This window comes from Lepidochelys olivacea (assembly GCF_965140295.1).
Source record: "Lepidochelys olivacea isolate rLepOli2 genome assembly, chromosome: 1".
Taxonomy (NCBI): Eukaryota; Metazoa; Chordata; order Testudines; family Cheloniidae; genus Lepidochelys; species Lepidochelys olivacea.
In genome coordinates this window covers 101,863,471-101,881,648 of record NC_140411.1, presented here as the reverse complement: position 1 = coordinate 101,881,648, position 18,178 = coordinate 101,863,471, and the positions used below count along the sequence as shown (strand labels likewise).

The following is an 18,178-nucleotide window of genomic DNA, read 5'->3' as shown; positions in this document are numbered from 1 at the left end:
ACCTGTGATCCTAATTCTTACTAACCTCTGTTCTCAAATGCAGGGACCACTATGTCAAAGCATTTTAGTCTCCAAGATATAGTAGTCTGATTTCAGCCTTTTCTCAAACAAAGATTACTATGACTGTTGTATCTGTCAAACTGTGATAAATTATGAGAGCTGATTATTGTATTTTAATGCAAACTATTGTTGACTAAGGGCATCAAACTTTGAAACCAATTAACAACAAACTGTGATCCTAGAGGTTGAAGACCAATAATTTATCTGTGAGCAACCTAGCCACTCAAATCCCTTGCATTTATTTTTTCCAGGCTTTCAATTTTGATTAATAACATAACAAAAAACATGCAAGACTGAACAGTATGAACCAAAGCTATATTTTTGGACCTACTGACATGCAAGTTCTAATTTAATAAAATAAAAAGAAAAGCAGGAGTGGTGTTTCACTATCTGCATATTAGGATTTCTAAAAGCAATATATGGAATATTTCTTATTAGATGGGATGGGAAGAGTTATTATTGTAATTTTAACATCTCTCTAGGACACACAGCGTGAGATCCCTCCTGTGAGACACCTTTGCTTTGAAAAAATTAAGTAATCAGATTGTTCAGGCTTTTCTTGGCTACACATTTATAATACAGCCATAGAAACTCAGTGAAGAACTTTGCAGGAAACATTGCACACAGAAATCTATTTACTAATTTTTTTGTTATGAAAAAGTAGTAGTATATAAATGTTAAGAATTCCAGCCAAGTCACAAAATAACTTGCTTATCCAGGGGTGGTGGGTTTGTTTGTCTGTTTTTTGGATAGATCTTTATTCACAAAACATGTAGAAATGTGGAAACTGGTTAGTAAAGCAGCAAATCTTTATTTGCCAAAGAGTTATAGAAGCTTCTAATCTAACTAGAAAGCACTTGTTACAATAAAACTTTCATAAAGTGCTGATCTAATCAAGAAACCAGCATTCTGGGGACAAAGTGCCATTAAAATAACACGTTTAAAACAAATTAGAAAAGTAATGCTTCCATAATGCAGGATCTTTAAATGCCATATCTGTAAGGTTTTTGTAATTTTATGCTACGAATACTGTAAATTACCATATATCCCTCACCAGTTATACAACTTACAGGTGTACTCTTTTGATAGGGTTTTGAAATTAAATTTATATGGGCTCATGAGGTACAAGGCATAAACATAAACAAATATTCTATTGAGTCTGTCCTTTGAATGTTTATTATGTATCTGCTTATTTCCCTGAAAAAACCCACCACTGGCATTGTGTATACCCAGCAAAATGCATTTGTAAGATATGTAGCGTGTATGAATCAGAAAAATGTGAAAAATCATGCATGCATGTTCTCTCTCTGTTACTTACATTAAGCATAGACATAAGGGGAACAGAACAAAGAGACACAGGAAGATAACATATGATGGTGACCTGAAACAATTATCCAGGCTGGCACCCAAATATCATAGTGATGGACATGTTAGTAGATACCGTAGACAGTGAAGGGCAGACCAGTAACTGTATTATAATAATAAATTATTATTCTAATAGCCTTATTCTGAAATGTAGGTATAAATGAATCACAAATCTGCTCTGATCTTTCTAGAATGTCTAATATGCAATCTTTCCTGCATTAGAAATGTGTGCAAACGGGGAAGATCTAACTTCCAATGTATATCCACACATCATAAAGTAAAGGAATTTATTGGGAATATTTATACACTACCAGTAAAAAGTACAGATCTGTACATAGTCTTGCGTCCTCAGCTTTACTACAGAAGATTTTTTTACTTATAATTATGATTATTTTTCACTTACATTTTGTACAAACACACTTCAGGCATTTCAGTTTGTGTGCAACTAAATGTTGGGAACATCAAAACTCCCCAGGCTTTTTAACATGATCAGGTTTGGCTGTAACTAAGATAAACATACTTAGCTGCAACTTTTTTCTTTCAAAAAGAGGCAAACTGGATTATAGCAAATAACCTTTAAGATAATTAACTGACAATGCTGCAACTAGCATAAAATCTTCCTTCAGGCGACCCCTAATTTAAGTATTACTGGCACAAAGTGGAGACAGATTGTGCATCACCACCGCAATATTTACATAGCAGAAACCCACAGAGCAGGAAACGTGAGACTCAATGATGCACTAAATTAGGAACAATCATATTCTAGTGTTAATTTGCTTTCCACTCTATCCAAATCTCAGGTCCAGAAATTGGTACAAATACATGGAAAACATTCCCACTTTTAATTATTAAGAGCCACATTTGGCAAACAGTTATGCACATAAGTAACTTTATTCACACATGTAAGCAATTGCAGAATTGGACCCCCATAACTAAATACATTGTATCAGATATTTTTTAAAAATAAAGAATTTCAAATCTATTAATTTCTTCCCACAAGTAATACCAAAGCAAGCAGGATGTATTTTTTTCTTCCATGCTACCTGTCCTTTGATTGCAAATTATTTTCATATGACAATATCATCATGATTTTTGTGAAATAATTTAAGAGTATTTTTAATTTTCTAAGCAGCAAATAATTTTATTTAAAGGATAAAAGTTAAGACAGGCAGGAAAATAAAGAAAGTGTATTTGTAAATGTATTTGAGAAGTTCCATATTTATTGTGAATTTTCTAGCTTTATGCTGCCCTGACATACATTTTGCTAATAAAATCATAAGTTACTATATACTTTTTATTGTAAAAACAAACACTCCCCACTACATGCTTCAATTTTTCCTCAAATTTGAATATTACTCTAACTGGTATTCTATATGTGGTATTAATAAAATATTTACCTTTCCTAATCGCTGATGGTCTTCAAAAGCAGAAATCAGTTCTTGTGCCCACTTTATTTTTTCAGGGCTTGGAGAGAACTGTTCCTGGACAACAGCAATTTGGTTAGGGTGAATCACCTGCTTACCTACAAAGAAGATTAATAACACTAGAATCATGCATCAACAAACAGATGTTCAACAAAATGTTCCAACCACTTGAGGCTGTTAAACGCCTCATAGACTTTATGTTAAATAACTAATTATTTGACTAGATTTCTTGTATTATTAAACTGAATAACAATCTTTTGCTAGATACTATATGAACAAATAGAACTAAAACAGAAGCTGTATTTGTTACCATTCAAAAAATACAATTCTTTCCTTCCATTTCAATCCATACATCTTCCTTTTGTCATTACAGGTGTAAGTGTTAGACAAATCTTGTCAATAACAATTTAAGTATAATATATATCTTTACATTCTAGCTGTATAAATAATAGCATCAGAAACTGACAATTACTGTTTTATTGAAAAATTAAACAACCTGAAAATGATATTTAAACAACAAAACAAGCTATATTTCATTGATAGCTTTTTTAATTCTACAAAAGGATTAGTCCCTACATTCCCATAATTTGTTTAGCAACTAAAAAATATTCAAAATTCTTCCCCCGCCTTAATGATTAGTTAGTTACTGCTGGTGCATAACACTTTTCTTTTTGTTATTTGTTATATTAGTGAACTTAAAAGTACCTAGAGGCTTAGATGGACATCTTTTTATCCTTTCTTGCATAAATATATATAAAAATATAATAAAAAGAAATCATATTTTCCCTGTTAATTTTAGTATAGATTTTCATATTTGCTTGCTGAGTCAAGTATTAAGTTTTAATTCATACTGTATATGCTTACATTAAACAATGTCTATATTATTTGTTTTACATTTTTTAAAATAGCATTTTACATTCTTAATTTTTTCAAAAGGAATTTTCACATGGTGGTGTGATTTTGCATGGTTTTTATTCAAATTATTTTAAAATGTTCATTATAAAGCAATTATACTGTAATATCCCTGTTTACTTAAATGTTCATGGTGGAGACTTTAATTTTCTTTTACATCAAATAAGTATAGTTACCAATTCGGGGACTGATCCTGCAAACCCTTAGTCAAATGAATAGTCCTTCCTCACAGAAGTGGTCCCATGTTACTCACATGCACAGAACCACTCAAGATTGGAATCTCTCACGTGAGTAAGGGCTGCTCAGTCAGACTACCTGTGTCCATAAATACTATTCAGGGCCCTAAACCTGTGTCAGGATCCCCCGCACCATCTGGTATCCAACTGATCCAATGGGACTCTGGATGAGTGCAGAGGTCCATGCTAGTGGATCTCAGTGAAGGATCAGGGCACATGTAAGTAAAAGTTTGTGGTTTTGGTTCCTAACTATGTTTTTCCAGGTAGAAAAGCTATTTTTTAAAATTCCTATTTAAACTAAAAGTTGGATACATTGTATATAAATAAATTATTTAATGTAATAATTCATATGTATTACTATGGAAATTAAGCATTCATTTTTAAATGATTTAACAATTCGAAAAAAATATTTGCAATCATCAGCAATATAATATAAAATTTAGTTGTACATAAAAATACATTTGTGAACCAATTTAGCTGAAGACGTATTTTATAAACAACTAAGAATTGTTCAGAATTATCACATTTGTTAGAAGAATTTGCCATAGAAGCTCAATTTTATTTTATTTCCTGTTACACAATCCTTTATTTACAATCCTCAGGGCATCCACATATTCAGGTTCTGATACTCCAATCCACTACAGAAAAAAATAATTTAAAATTGTAGTTTAAAACTTTAAATACTTTAAGGACTATTTTGTTAGAAAGAAATTAAATGAACAGAAAATTTCTTTTGCTAATATATTTAATATTAATTGTATTTAAAGAGAATTTTTAATGAAATCAAAAGATAGCAATAAGTGAGTAAATTACTATTATTCTTGGTTTTAATTTGCTTTATTTTTAATAGTTAAACTGGTAATTCTGAAATTGAAGATTGTGTACATAATTCATAGTGATGCCTACAAAGCTTAATGAAAATATCTTTCCTGAAAATTATGTATGTAAAATTATAACAAAGACTTAAATTACAATTAAAAAAATCAAAAGCTCAATATACATTATTTTTTAAAAGGCAACTGCATTTCTATATTAAAATTAATTTTTAAAAATGTATTTATAGTGAAAATCTGCAATTTGTTTAGCATTCCCATTGGAGAACAGATTATAGAAAATATAATGTAGCATTTGTTTTGTGGCCTGAGTTGCCTTTTGTCACATCTTATGTATCCAAACAACTGTATAATAGACTTTAATGCCATGCAGGAATGAAGCAAATATTTTAAACTGAACTGTTGTTATTGACGAGTTACTGAGAGGGTGCAAAATTGGAAGACATTAAAATTTATGACCATGAAATCCTTTTTACAGTACCACTTGATATATTGTGCTTTAAATCAATACCTGTCAAGTCTTTAGGTAACTATATGATGGTGTCATTTTTGTCTTCTACAAAAGACTGCAAAAAGAGAGAGGAAAACCTATAGTGTTTCATATTTATATCTAGCTTCTCAGCATGTAGCACTGCAGTAGCTATAATGACTAAGTCAGCTGTTAAAGCTTTATTCCCAGGTTTACTTATTTTTGGATACAAACTTTCCGAAAGCTGATGACCATTTATATAGACAATGCATTGATTTAAAGCCCGTATTTTATGGTACTGTAAAACATATGCTGCTGTAAAAGTAAACCTATTTTAAAATAATCTACACTGGCTAAATGATGATTGAAAACATTCAGTACATACATGCACATTTATTGCAGAAACAATAGGCTGCTTACAATGTCTAATTTAAAAGAAAATGAGAAGAAAACGTAGATACTATGGTGGTGATGGTCCGATAAGCATTTAAATAAATAGAAAAACCATTTTATATTGAGTAATTATATATCTGAGATGTGCACACTATTTAAACTTCAATAAACATATTTTGATTACTTTACATTAAGGGTTACAATTCACTGCAGGCCTATGTAAATATATACAACTTTGTTGAGTATTCTGGAGTTGCATCAGTTTAGGAAGACAGCGAATTTGGCCCGATAAGTCCCAAATAAGTACTGTATCTATTTTCTGTGTATCTTGCCAATTAATTGATTAATCATTACTTTAGCTGTGTAAAAGATTTAGCTCATTTTAGTCACATCTGTTGTCTTCAGTGGCATTAGTTGTGAGTAAAACTAGCAAGATTTGACCCAAAAAACTTTAAAATACAAGATAAGTATTCAGAACTTCTATTAACGTAATAACATCAAGATTTTGTTACCACACTACTAGACAGCTTTATGAAATAAGGGGGTCATTAAGCAAAAATGATCCACAGCCTTCTGCCCAGTGGAAGATCATGGACTATGACTTCACATCTGATTGGACTATTTATCAGATTATATGCTGGGACATTCTATTTTTTGAGATTTCCTGATTCTAGCCACGGAGAGGCACAGGGAAAAGGCAAAAGCTGCGAGTTCATGTTAATGAGCTCACCCCTTCTGCAAATCTTTAAATCTAATATAGAAAGTCCAAAGACCCTCCACGGCTGAGTTAGGAATGAACTGCCCTTGACACCCTGAACTGTCAGATGTAGCCTTTCTACTTATGCCATATCTGAGTCTAACAACTTCAGTCACATTTTTGTATTTTTAAATGATTTGCAGCTAGGTACTGCCAATTCCACTCTTACCTCTCCAAAACCCCACCATACTGATGTCAGATGACTTCCTATATACAATCAGTTGGACCCAAATGTCATCAACGTTAGTGATGGCCACATTTTTCTAATTTATACACTAAATAAAATGGCCTAATTTTCAAAGATGCTTAGCACCTGCAACACCAACGGACTTCAACAAGAGCTGCAGATGCTCAAGACCTTTAAAAAAGAGGTTATTTTATTTAGGTGCCTAAATTAGAAAATATTGGCCTGTGTGTCTTAGCCTTCAGCAGGTGGTGAAGTCAAAGAGCCCTGTCATATTCCTTTTGACTTGAGCAGAAATAGCATTGGGCCCTGAAAGTCCACAGGGACATAAATAATATTCCATAGCTCTGGTACAGTTACAATTTTGTCTCTGAATCTAGATTCAGATTTTGCAAGTACTGTACCAGGTTCAACAGGGAATAGGGCAGAATCTGTCCTGAAGAGAGTCTAGAATTACTATTAATTAAATGAAAGACAGGGTGGGGGAGGTAATATTTTTTATTGGAACCAACTTCTGCTGGTGAAAGAGACAAACTTTTGAGTTTACACAAAGCTTTTCTTCAGTCATTCTATGTTGTTTTTAACATCAAAGTGTGAAACGTTTAGACTAACTTTAATTTTCATTTGATATTTTTGTTCAGATAATGAAAGTAATTTGAAGTACCATATGCCATTACTTTTACTTTGAAAAGTGTCGTCTCTTGTTATATCACTACCTCAGGATATATTCTTTCAATAATGAATAGCTAACACATATACAACTGTCTTGACTCTAACTTGAATTATAATTTTTGAGAGAAATCATTTAAAGTGTTAGTACTAATTTCTAGAATTCTAGAATGTATAGCAAATGGTACATTTCTATTGCAAAAGCACCATCTTTTGGTTGCTGCGATGTCTCACTGGTAATAGTCAGTAATGTGGTATACCAATTACTGGATAACCATCAGTGTCACAGGACTCTGTTGCAAGGAGCCTGTTGGTCTTGCCGTCTGCCAGTACCTGTAGGTGTCACCAGGTGCACAAACACTTACTGGGAGGGGAGCCAGAATATGGAAAATCAAATCAAAGAAAACAACATGACAATAACTTTCACATATGAATTAGCATATCTGGGAAAAGGAGGGTTATCCACTTTTTCACCATATCAATAAATAAATAAATACATTTAAAAATATTAGCAATTGTTTAAAAATACAAAAAAGTAATAAAAAAATAAACCGTTCATCACAAAGCACAATATCACATCTCACTTGAACGGTCTGTCAGGAAGAATCACATACTATACATCTTATACCCAGGCTTCCCTTACAAAAATAGTGATATACTTGATGTGATTTTGGAAAAGCAGCCTCTGATTTTGCAGTCTGAATTTTTTATCTGCAATTTTAAAAGCATAAGTAATTGGGGATGCATTTGACAGCACTGACTGATCAACAATTGCTCTGTGAACACAAACTAGTTTGCAGTCTAAGTGATATAAAATGTGCCTATATTTTGTAAGGAAAATGCATAATTTTTGTAGACATTGTCACATAACCATACCAGTGAATCCCATTAGGGCACCCTCTCTTGACTGCCTACGGAGCCCATCTTCATCTTGGAAATCAATGTACACAAGGTCTATAGCTTGTAGGCCAAAAGCCTTTGCTGTGACAATAATTTTTTGCCTGGCGTATAGAATATCATGAGTTTCTTTACTACTTGTAGCACCTAAGAAAACAATGAATAGAAAGAAGTTAACTTTGTTTTTAAAATCTTCTCATTTGAAACTTTTTTAACATAAAACAAAATTTCTTTGTGTTCTTGTTTACATCATTAAAAAAAAAAAGAAAATAATTGAGGGATACAAAGGTTAACTGACCAAATGTTGTAAAGAGATAATTTAAATAGTTTAGTTGGGAAAACATTAAGCTCATCCAGAAAAAATATTTTCTTCGTGTCTTAGTTTCTGAAATTTAGGGTATGATTTGGTTCAAATAATAGATCCTGAGATTGAAGTCAATGGGAATGTTGGCTGAGGAAGGGCTGCAGGAATCCACCTTCAGTAATCATTTGCTTCTATTACTTATTGCAATGGCACTGAAAAGCATTACACCAAGAAAAACATTACACAGATGGATATACTGTGTACAAGGAAATGGTTAAAAACATCACACTAGGAACAGAATTGCACTTTCCTTGGTTGCGATTCTTGTCACAACCGATGTCCTAAGCCAAATGTTTAAGCTTTGGATTGGAAAATTTGAAAAATTATGGCAGATGACTTTTGAGAGGGGCCAAAAGCATTCACAAGAATTCACGAGTCCACAGTCTATCAGATAAAAACATTCTCACATGAATCCTGGTGTGAAAAAATAATAATCTGTTCTCTTTTCCTTAGGATGACTGTCCAGATATGGATTATCAATTTGTATAGAATAACTTCTTGTTAATTGTTACATTAGAATATGTATATACTTCATTAAGAAACTGATACTTCTGAACTGTACTTGTTGCCTTTAAGGAGTTTATAGCTGAATCAGATTAAAAAGAGGCTTTTAGCAGATAATGTCTCTGTTAAGCAAATAATTTACAAAAGGGATTTTGAAATATTTCTGGTTTTGGAGGAATGGCATTATCAGTGTAACACAGGTCTACGAGGAGATATGACTGTTTTGACCTAGGAAATGTTTATAATGAATTTATTAAAGCAAAACTTAACAAGGAAGTATTGTGAATGATATCAAAATACATTTCATTGTAAATAACGTTAAAAACAGACATATGAAAATTTAACTTGAAATATGGTTCTTAAGAGAATATACAGATAGTTGGTCATATGAGTATTACAGTTTAAAATAAGTGTAGTGATTCAACAGGTTTATTTTTTATTTTAGCTACAGTGTGACAAGAAGAATAGGGAAAAGCCAGTGTTTTGTAAGTCATCATTTTATCAAGCTCTGAATTGCAAAATACCAATGACATAATTTACATTAATAAAAATTATGCAGAAAGATGGGGAAATGTACCAATATAAGTAAGTGCAGAATCATACGTTTAGAGTTCTTTAGTTATTGCAGTCAAAACAAGTGGATAAAATACCATCAGTATTCTCAACTACAGATGTCATACAGTAACATTTATAATAAACAAACAGGTCAGAACCTATGCTGGCTCGAAAATCCTCTCCTCCAAAGACTACTGCATCCAAATGAAGGCCAACTTGGGATCCTATGCTTAATGTTTCTTCACAGACTGCCTTCAAATAAGAACACAACATGAATTTGGAATGCAGGGATAACAGAGACATGTTACACAAACTCATCTTATTGTCAAAATCTGGAACTCTTTCAGCTAAAATTGCTCCTACTAAACAAAGTACTGTCACTATTGTACTGCACAGAATGTCTTAAAATGACCCATAGCAGAATCTAAAACAATATGTGTGCATATGAATATATACACTGCAGCTACAGCATGCAATACTGGATTTCCTACTCTTTTTTCCCCCGTTAAATATGAATGAGCTTACCATAATGCCATGGATACCACTGTGCTTGGCACTTTAGAAATACATGTAATTACAGTAAACCAAGTACTTATTAAATACTGTCCAAAATAAGCACATGCACTTTACCTCAGTAGTTTATGCTTTGGCATGTAATGATTTTGCATCAGAAACAAAGACCAGAATATCTTTTATTAAATAAATAATAGTTGGATGTTTCAACATGTCGTGAATTCCTTACTGGAAGAATTCCTTACTGGAGAATTTAAAATCTTTAATACGGTCAAATACAACTAAAAGATAGGTACAGAAAGTCAAAAGTGCAACAAGTAGTGCAGAGGTATATTAATGTAAAAACAAGCAGCACTTAAAGGTATTATATATAAAGAAATGCATGCCAACATTATTACTATTTTATATAAGAAGATTTTGATATTATTAGTCTTGAAACATACGGTATGCCTAGAGAGACAGATGTAATTACAACTTGTACTACTGGGCATCCATATGGGAGAGCTGGTGGGATAAGAAATTATTATGATTATACAGTATACTTTAAGCAGCAACTCTCCTGTCAACACCAAGAACTACAGTATTTATTAAGAATTCTTCTACAAAATATCACAGTGAAAAAATTCTAAAAATTTTTAAAATTTAAAATCAGATCTCTCTCTGGGTACTGACACTGAACATGAATGTGTGCATCTAGTAAAGTTGTAAATTATGTTCCAAGATATATTTAAGATCCGCAGTAAGAATAAATGTTTTTGCTTTATATACACATATAGACAATGAGGCCTCTCAACAGTTCTTGAAACACCTCAAATGTACAAGTCCTGAATTACTCGGACACTTTTCTCTGAAGCTTTAGGAGAATAATATTGCATTTCCAGTTAGTGCATTTGATTTTCCATTTCATGATCATTGGTATCTGTCCCCTGTAGAAACACAGGCTGGATACTGAGACTGGGGCCCATTTGTATTTCGTGAGCATCAGGTCAGTCAATGTGTAAAGAATATTTAGGAAGCTTTATAAAGAAACAATCTTTATACAAGGCAGAGGAAAAAATACATTTTGAGCTTAAGGGAACCTGAGAATAAAAAAAATCAGGGGTTCAGGCATTGGGTAGCTTAGAGCTCCAGCGACACTTCCAAGCGCAGAACACACCCCTATGAACACAAATATGAAAAACGATTATTTGTTCTCAGAGCTATAATACGAAATTTGGAAGTATTTTATGAAGAGAATCCATTATAAAAACACCATGATACTACCACTGAAATGATGAAAAGATTATTTATAAATACAGGCTTATACAAAGTCAACTATGATAGTTACTAAATAGTCAATTTTACAACAACAATTTGAGCTCTCCAGATCATTTCAAAGCATATCTCATATTTTAAAACCAATTAAATGTAAAAATAAGATAAAAATTACTCCATAGGGTTTTATTACATGGTCTGTATGTGTTATCTGGAACTGGCATATCATGGACATATTTTGGATTTTGTCAAGGCCTTTACATAATAACATGAGAAATAAAAATACTAACTTTTTACGGGACTGTAATTCCTTTATTTATTTTCACCTCTCCTATTTAGATAAATTTCTTATTTAAAGGACATAAACTATTTAGCATATACCTAGGTTGCTGATAGGATAAAATATGAACTCTTCACCACATCAAGGTTCCTTACCTCAAAATTGAGCAACCCCATTGCAGTCTCCACAAAAGGGATTAAATTCATTGGTTCTACAAGTGTTCGGCCTTTTAAGTGATGTAAAAATTTGTCTGAAAACTAAAACCAGAACAATATTATAAGTGACCAGAGAAAAATTCATTTACAAATATCCACATGTACGCGCACCTTTTCAGATCTTTCACCTGGCTGCAATGACAAAACAAACAAAACCAGAACTGTAATAAAAAACCTTCAGGCTTTTAACCAGGCCTGTTATGAGGCCTTCAATTCTGAATTGCAACATTATCATATATTTTGAAGTTTAAAGGTTTAATTGTAAAATTGCTTAACACCTATCACTCTAATGTAGCTAGATGCAAATCAGTAGGCCCTTAAAAACAATGAAGTATTGATATACCTGATGTCCTGTTTTGTTTCATGTCTAATACTAACATCACTGTAACTGTTCTGCAGATTTCTAAGTGGCATCCGTATTATTCATTACGGCACTGTTACCCTTTGTTCAGTAGGCTTTTCTTCATAATTTTTAGCTTACCTAGGAAGGCCTTAAAAAGGAAGTTTAATTCTTTGAAGACCAAAGCTTTCCAATTTTTTCCATGAGACCAGTTCACAGCTAGCTCTGAGCTGTCAGTGGGGTAGCCCAAATTCCAAAATCTATCATCTGGAAACATACAAAAGCTCTTGCACAGATTTTTCTCCTTTCAAAAGAAAAAAACCCCCGTATATTGTAAATCTATTATGTCTCTCTAGATCTAGTAATTTGTGAGGAGATAAACATATCACAAGTATGGTAGAAGATATTTTAGTAAATAAAGACAAAAATAACACATACATCCATTTTAAATTTAAGGAATATGCAACCATTAATGGATATCAAAGGAAAAGGGAATTTTAATCATCTCTCCATTCAGTCTCAGTTGGGTAAATCATATCTAAGAGATTTGCATAAATATAAACCATCAAAGACTTTTCATCTTCAAAGGGGGTTTCAAGACCCTATAAGCTTTGTACTGTAATCATCACAGGTCACAACCCTGCAGGAATAAGGCTGCTATGGCAACATAAAAAACTAATGCTTAAGGCTTAGCATAATATTCTGACTAATAGAAAGGAAACTCATTTTAAAAGCTGGCAGCCTATTTACCAGAAGCTGGATTAGAGGTGTTATTTCCCCTTTTAGCTCCCCCACCCCGCTTCACCCCTCCCCAAAAGAAAGGAAAATCTAATCACTGAGATCTTTAAAAAGCTTTCGAGCAATTTGCAGTAACTTTACAATTAAGCCAAAATAAATCACAGCTTTTCACGATGAAGAATTCTGCCATCCCCACTTTTTTCTGTGCATCATCATCATCTTTTCTGTAACTTTTCCCCAGAGAAAAGAAGTCAGCTAAAATATATAGCATTAAGAAAATCACTGCAATTCAAATGCATACGTGTACAGTGTCTTAGGTAGAGCAACAGAAAATAGTAAACTTCATACAGGTCAGAGCATGAACACTGGCAGCAGTGTATTAAAATCATTTCAGCTTTAGTTCTGAAGATCTCTATATGATTTTGATTTTTTTAAATAAAAAAATATTAATGGATGCTAGGGTTTTATAACTTAGCTGAAGGTTTAAATGGAAGAACTCTTTTTAGATTTAAAACATTTTAATAGTCACCTTGTTAGGTTTCTTTAAAAAAAAACCCGCTCCATTTTAATATCTTTTGTTTTGAAGATTAAAAAAAAAGAGAGAGAATTTTTAATTAAATACTGTCCCCTTCCTCTTTCTTTTTATAATTTGTTATAAGCACCAATACAAAAGGTAACTAGTGGAGAAGTTTCAATTAATTTTTTCAAAAGGAGACGATTAAATGTTTCCGGCCTGGTAAAGTGTTCATTTCAGGGAGGGTGGGAGGGGAAAAAAGGAGAGAGTGGGGGGAAACAAAGATTGGGGAGGGGATGAAGTAGCAGGCCTCAGCAATTCTTTCAATTCCAGTGCACACCCAATAGTGTGTTGGGAAGAATGCACACTGTTCAGGATTTGTGGGAGAATTGTCCCATGACAAAGGAGGGAGAGTTACGCTTGTTATAGTCCAATAAGCCATGCCAGTCAAACAAGTACCCATACTAGGGACAAAAGGAAAGCAAGAGATTCTCACACAAAAGAAAACAAGTAAGCCCATCTTTTAGTTGTGCACCAGCCTCCAGGTTTTATGTTTCATGTAAAAAGAATGAGCAGAAAAATAAACAGTGAAAGGCTTCTGTTATTTAAAAAAATTAAACATTATATTAAATTGTGTTATTAAATCCAACAAATCCTCTGTGTTCAAAGATTTATCAAAATGCAACAGAACAAAGTACAGACAGTAAGATGTAAGCTAGTGCTATTTTATTTTCGAACAGGATGATATTAGGTATGAAAATTAGCCATTTGAAAAGTTGGGGGATGGGAGGGACAAAGTCTTCAGATTTCATACCAATGTAAAACATATTAGGTGCTAGTGAGAGCCCTGCCATTTTGGAAGCATGAATATTCATAAATGACAAGCTATGTCTAACACTTACATGGTTGTAAATCCTGAGAGGTATTCTCTAGTTACTTTAACTAAATGGTGGTGTAAGGGGACATAACCTCCACTGGAAACAGGGGAGACTGACGGTACACTATTACAAATGGACAAGTACTGTAATATAGCTAACATATTCGTTTAGTTGTATTTACATATACTATGTTAAAGGCTTGATCAAAGTTAGATGCTGAGATTAAACTAGGTACCAATACATCTTTCATCACAGCTCACATACATTTTAGATATTCCGTACACTTGTGGTTTTCAAAAGTACAGAACTGCATAATGAAACGCTATTCCTTTAGTGATGTTTTGCAGAAATAATGATATCTCTAAATAAAATGCACCTCTTCTTAACAATTAAAACAATTATAGCATAATTAGACCTATTTCAAAGTTTTCTTAAGTAATTTGACATGCCAGCCATTTACATTTCAGGTTTTTATTGGCTGAAAAGTCATTCATGAAACACAAACACACCTGTCAGCAATTAAAAAGGAAGAAATAGAGAACTGTTCAGGAAATAATATCTGTGGTAATTAAAAACACTAGTTAAAAGCTTCCTGTTTGTTCCTCTAGTTGCCCCAAAGAAGTGACCTTTTCCTCCCCCACTCCATTTTTTCATATGTTGCTAATATGTTTTCTCCATCTATAACTTTCCAGGCATGTACATAAAACATATTGGCATAGACAATCTTTTAAGGTATCAGTGAAGGTTCAGAGTTTGGTACAATGGAAAAAGTTAAATTATTATACATTTTCTTCTGTGTTTTGATAATATACTGTAACATCGATATTGATTTTTTTATTGATTGAAGTACTAAGAAAACTAGTTTTCCTTAAAAACTAACGTTGCTATGTATGCTCGGTGTGCAACTCCAGCCTATGCACATTTTAATGGAAATGTTACACCGTTTTCTTAGCCAGACACCAACACTGTCCCATGATAACAGCAACATTCTTCAGAATGCTAGCTCATTGGTCCCAATGGTTCCTCCTAAATTGGCCCAAGGTCTTCAATCAAAAGCTAAGATTATGACAATTTGGTAACTACTCACCCATCTTATTTCCTCAGCATTTTTAACTTTTGGCAGCATCAGGCTTGAAGGAAGAACACTGGACTTCAAAAGGACCTCAAGATCTTGTTCTGCAAGACCACTGGACACTGAATTGATCCTAACACACTTTTCAGTCTGGCCAAACTCAACCTCTTTGAGTGTTTTCACAACTGTCAGCCTTGCTTCTGCCTAGAATATAAATGTTTAAAAAAATTAAGCTTATTTTCTATTGACAGAAAAACCCGCCGAACAGAAAACATGTCAAACTGATGAAAAAAATAGAACCAACAATATAAAAATCTATTTTTTCCACAATATCCATTACTGTTTGCCTTTTGTTAAACCTTTCATAGCCAGTACCTCAGAATTTTAGTTTTAGCACTTTCTTTACAACTAACAGTAAATATCCAATTTTCAGATCTGATTAATAATAGGACTACTACAGTACTTGAAGAAAATATCACATTCATGTTTAAAGGTATTGCAACGTGTCTAACGAACATAGATCCTTAAACTGGCATCTTTTTACACCCATACTTTCCACATAGCCAAAAATGGAATACGAGAATTGCATAAAATAATAATATTTCCAATTAACACCTGTATTCTTCTTATGGATCATAATAAAATCATGGTTATGAGTATATAAGGACTTATATGTATATTTCTTTTGTCTTGCTGTATAATCACCCTTTTTATCCATTAAACTGTATTAATGCTTGCAATTGAATAGACAGCTCAGACATGAAAATAATACCATGTAACCCAAAATAATATGCAGATTTTTCTGGAAACTGTGACTGATAATAAGAAAATACTCCATATTATCAGCAAAAATAAAAATTCCAAACACACATTTTCTAATTGACACACTGCTCACAAAATGGTGAAGGAAGGAAAGTTTATAAATCTGTTGAATACTTGATTTGCATTCAGAATGCTTAAATCCTTTGCTGAAATGAAACACTTCTATTGGCGTCAAGAAAAAAGGGAAGGAGAAAAAAAAGAAAGCACTTGAGCTCACTACTTCCTGCCAATTTCAGTTTCAAAAACAAATTCTTTCAACTTGCCAACAGCCCTTAACAAATTCTCATTGTCAAAATGAACACTTATCAAAAGTAGTTTCATTTGTGAAGAGTTTTTATGGTACTAATAAAACTTTAAAGCTTCTGACTCATGATTGTTTAAAAAAAACAGTTTTAACAATATACAGCCATTTGAGCAGAAATACTTATCTAGAAAACAGGCAAACTCAGAAAAAAATCATCAAAGTTAATAACGAGACTAATACCAATCAGCGAGACAACACATGACAGTAGATTTAAACCAGACGGATACAAATCTCTGCCTGTGAGTAGAGGCAGAAGAAATTTCAAAATGTGGTCCGAGTTAAAGAGTGTGAGGAAACAGTAGCTTCCAGTTGTCAGGTCAGATCAGAATAGGTCTTCAAAACCAGTTTAAGACAGCACTGCAGTGTACTGATTTACAAGGCTTGGACTGCCAATAATTAGGATAAGTTTAGACAGAAGCAAGTGATTACTCTCACCAGTTAAAGTGAAAGAATAATGAAGTTGAAGGTTAATGAAACTTGAATCAAACAGCTTTCAGCTTGGTACTATCATCCACATTTCTCCAAAGATTTTAACATATGCCCATCATCAGCAGGACAGAAAAGGACAATATATACAGACCGAGACACCCCTATGCTATGATACAAGATTACATTCAGAGGTCATTTCATTAAAATATAAATACAATCAGAAATGTTACTGCTATTGTGAATTAATTCTAGCCGCTGCCATTATGAAATTAATGCACAGGTACACACAGTTTATTAAAACATATTCAGCTGAAAGAGAGCTCCAAAAGACACCTATAATTGTTTGTCTTCTTCAAATTGCGTTATGTGATGTCATCACTGGCTAATACAAATCCCACTAAATTCTCACTGTCAGAGCAGCAAGAGTTGGTTTCTTAGCTGGTCTGAAAGTTTTGGGATTTGGTGCAGAGTGATAGTTTAAAAACACATTCTCCAAACCAATTTATGCTCTTGACTAATGTCAGATAAGATTGTCACAGTTTCAGTACATAATGATCCACTTTGCAAAATAAAGATCTTCCAAAACTGTCCACTAAAGAAGCATCCAATTTTAAATGAGGGCATATTACAGGAAAACTATACAATCTGATTATTATTTTTTTCCAAATTACAATAATGAGCAGTAGGCATTCTTGTTAGTTGTTTTTCCGCTCAGGCTGTAAACGCCCATCCCATAAAAAGACAGATCATGTCCTTCTAGGTATATTTCCACACAAAACACTTATTAACAGGCTGTTGCTTTTCGTAATTTACATAAACTAAGTGTGCAGCCCTTTGGTACATATCCCAAAATAACCAATAACATCACTGAATTTATACCAACCAACAAGGATGTTATTTTTTCATATTGTAATAGAGAAATATGTTACAGTTTTGCTAACACAGGCGTGCCATCTGTTGGGTTGAGAACAGATTCACTTTCTTAGAACCATTACATTTTAGTACTGTCTGCTTCAGAGACAGAGATTCCCCAGCAATGAAGAAGATTCTCTCCCTTGATGAAATACATCTGGCCTTCATGGTCTCCAAATCATGATTCAATCATGTACATTTTAATTATGGACCAGACTGATAGGTACCAGCTACCCAGAAGATTCCAGGTATTACAGCCAGTCCTGAACAGGATACCCTATCCCT

At 33.1% G+C, this 18,178-nt stretch overlaps 1 protein-coding gene across 2 annotated transcripts in view; it reads right to left on the bottom strand.

Annotated features, from left to right (window-relative positions):
- CLYBL (citramalyl-CoA lyase) overlaps positions 1-18,178 on the bottom strand; it is a 219,459-nt gene that overhangs the window by 14,589 nt on the left and 186,692 nt on the right. For both annotated transcript variants that reach the window (XM_084650358.1, XM_084650359.1), the window contains 5 exons: positions 15,442-15,630; positions 11,825-11,926; positions 9,781-9,874; positions 8,179-8,346; positions 2,823-2,947 (listed from right to left, as the gene is read on the bottom strand). In XM_084650358.1, coding sequence (XP_084506484.1) covers positions 2,823-2,947; positions 8,179-8,346; positions 9,781-9,874; positions 11,825-11,926; positions 15,442-15,630 — 678 coding nt within the window. The remainder of the gene's footprint in view (positions 1-2,822; positions 2,948-8,178; positions 8,347-9,780; positions 9,875-11,824; positions 11,927-15,441; positions 15,631-18,178) is intronic.